Genomic DNA, 3,068 nt, shown 5'->3' with positions numbered 1-3,068 from the left:
TAGGGAAATTTAAGTATTGCAGCAGAAACCTGAACTGAGCTATTATCCTGAAGTTGAAGTAGAGATAACACAGCAAAGGGAGCATCTGTTAATTTTTTGACAACTTTGTCAAGACTAAAAATATAGGAACTAACCCTGTAACTTTCTTGATTAAAAATAACTTTATTTTTCAGTAGTGGAATGCTGCAGAACTTTTTTACAGTTTTAATAATTGCTTTTGAAGTACAGTATTCAATTTAAACATTGTAGTATGTACCTTTAGTTCCTTTTGCATACCCGTCTCAAGTAACAAAGTAATTGAAGGGAATCTTATTTATTGAATACTTTTTCTCTAAGCATGATGTTACAGATGGAACTTGAGTTGTTATGCCAAGAAGTTTATATGTTGAAAGCTTATTGCTTATGTAATAAAAAAATAAATTAAAAAAAAAAGTGCCTGAATTGTTTGGTAATAGCACATTAGCTCAGGATTTTACAAGTAATGACCTTTTAGGTTGCGCAATAGATTTTACACCTCTGTTCAGTCATTTCTGTAATACAGTATTTTTTATTACTTTAATAATACAGTTGTGATGTGTATATACATTTGTAAATTGTTAGAATGTTGGGACAACTTTCAGTATGTGATGAAAATGAATGGTAACAGGCAGGTATGTAATGTACTGTAGCAGTAGCTTGTAACTGCACTGAAAGCATGCTTGGGTTTGTTAGAGGATTAGTTGGTCTGTATTCAAAATTATTCTGTCTCATATTTTTTGGTGTGTGACGCTCTTGACCAAGCAACACGTTTTCTAATCTTTTTCGTCATAAATGACTTAGTGATTTCCTGGATTCTGAAATTGGGCCTGAAGTATTTACTTACAAGAAAAACAAAAAACGTAAGTTTTTATTAGTGTGCCTTATAACAAAGCTGTTCACAAATGAAACTGATTTAAATGCAGATAGCTTGTAATTTTGTTTAAAATTGCAGTAATTCTCTGAAGTTTACTGCAGTATTGTTATGCTATGTGCAAAATTAAAATAGCTTGACTGTTTTTTATAAGCAACGATAAACAACATTGCTTATTTCCTGTTTATGGCCTTTGCCTTAATATATAATATATGATAGGGTTGTGTGTATTACAGATTTGTTAGGGGGTTTTTTTATTGCTGGTAAATTAAAAATGCATAGCAAGTAGTTTTCAGAGATGTTCTTAAGTAAAATATTGTTCACCATATCCACAATATATGCAGGCTAATGTATTTCCAAGACGGTGTTCACCAAATAGAATGCAGGGTAGGCTTTATTGTGGGTAGTAGATCAGAATTCTTATACTGGGTAGAGGTATATTCAGAGAAAAGGAAATTTGTATTTTGGGGTGGAAAGTCAGGATGTGATTTCTGCATGACTTTTTATATTTTTTTCCCCCCAATGCCTTCAGTAGAGAGACTATTTGAAAGTGTAGGTGTGATTTAGAACAGCTACAATATTGTCACTTAAAAGCTTCAATTCATGTGGTGTTTGGTTTAGTGTTCATAGGGAATAAGGAGTCATTGAAGTGATGGTCATGCTACAATGACACCAGATGGTTTGTTTCTAAAACTCAGCTTTTCATTTTAAATAGCAATCATTAATACTTCAACTAGTTTTTCAGCAGCTTTTGCATGCATACACAAAATGAGAAGTTAAAGGAATTTTCTGGTCAATTATAGGCAGGTAATCTTCTGCAGATAAGAAATTGTTTATTAACTTATGCTGTCAGTGATGAATCTGGTAAAATCATCCTGTGTAGATTTACTGGGAGATGAATACAAGGAGTTGAACAAGAGGCTAGTCAACCCAAAGCAAATGTAGAGTAGCTGCAGTTGAGCAGCCTGCTGGCAGGGGAGTGTTTGGTGTACCCTGCAGATGAGGGTAGGTTTACTTGCAAGCCAGCAGGCTATTCACCCTGCTCCTGAATGTGCTAAAGACTGTAAAACATGTAAAAAATGAAACCATATATGCCATAGGACAAACTACTGAAGCTATATTGTCTTATTCAACAGGATACTACTGTTCCTGTAAGCTTCCTGCAGTGTCCTTATTGAAGCCTGGAACAGAACCTGTTGAGCAAATGGGAAAAGAGAATACATGAAGAATTTTTTGGCATGGCAGTTCCACTAACACTGTTTGGAAGTAATGCTGAAGTAATCAGACTTCAAATCAGTTAATGCTGCTTTAACCAGGTTTAAAAGTGTGACTGGCACTTTGATTTCATGCTTTCTTATTTTTCCTATGCCCAACTAGGCATCTCTAATTTGTTTTGTACTTTAACAGTATAGTTTTGTTTTTTATTTCTTCAACTGTGAACAACATGTTACAAACAAGGTGTTTTGGCATGTTTACTGATTTGGACTTTTTGTTTTCCACCTTGCCTCTTATTGGTCTCAAGGTGGATGTCATATGATGAAATGTACTCACCATTTCACTTATTTTAGCTTTTATTTAAGGTGATACCACTTATTCAAATCACATTATTTGCTGATTACTTCGCTAATTCGGGATTCTGTCATGATAAAACTTCCTGTATTTTATAAAATTCATAAAGAAATTGAATTCTGTGACTGGGTTAGGTGCTAGAGGCATCTTCTTTGAGGTGTTAGTGTGAGACATTACTGTGTATATTTTGTGAATTGCAGACACTTGAGTCAAACTTGTCCAGAAATCAGCTTATTTATTCTTTTAGCACAGATAAGTTCTGTTGCACTGGAATGTAATGTTTGGTTGAAAACAATGTGTTGAATTACTTATTGGATTGTGAAGGCACAAGAAAAATTGTTAAGCTTCTACTTAAATGAAGTGTCAATTTACTTGAATAACTTGGTGCCTTTCTGTATTGTGACTGCATTGTGTAGGAAACATCTGTAAAAAGACTTACGTAATATCCTGATTATTGCGTTGTTTCTAATGGGAGCATGGACTGGTAACAGTTGCTAAAATAACCACTTGCTTTAAATATCTGTGTGAGCCTTGGCCCCAGAAGGAAAGCAGTGTCTAATAGTAAAGTCTGTTACTGCATTTGGATTGGAAGGGCCAGTTAAAAATGTGA

General features: G+C 34.2%; 1 protein-coding gene across 2 annotated transcripts in view; it reads left to right on the top strand.

Moving 5' to 3' along the window:
- LOC104388297 (chromosome unknown open reading frame, human CXorf23) overlaps positions 1–436 on the top strand; it is a 19,559-nt gene extending 19,123 nt beyond the window's left edge. Inside the window, exon 11 of one of the 2 annotated variants that reach the window (XM_009997154.1) lies at positions 4–436. In XM_009997154.1, the coding sequence (XP_009995456.1) occupies positions 4–33 (30 nt within the window). In that variant the 3' untranslated portion in view covers positions 34–436. The remainder of the gene's footprint in view (positions 1–3) is intronic. The other variant, XM_009997164.1, reaches the window with a different exon arrangement.
- The last annotated feature ends 2,632 nt before the right edge of the window (positions 437–3,068 follow it).

Source organism: Chaetura pelagica, unplaced genomic scaffold, assembly GCF_000747805.2.
Source record: "Chaetura pelagica isolate M959 unplaced genomic scaffold, ChaPel_1.0 scaffold80, whole genome shotgun sequence".
Taxonomy (NCBI): domain Eukaryota; kingdom Metazoa; phylum Chordata; class Aves; order Apodiformes; family Apodidae; genus Chaetura; species Chaetura pelagica.
The sequence above is the reverse complement of the archived record's forward strand: the minus strand, read 5'-3'. Positions and strand labels throughout refer to the sequence as shown.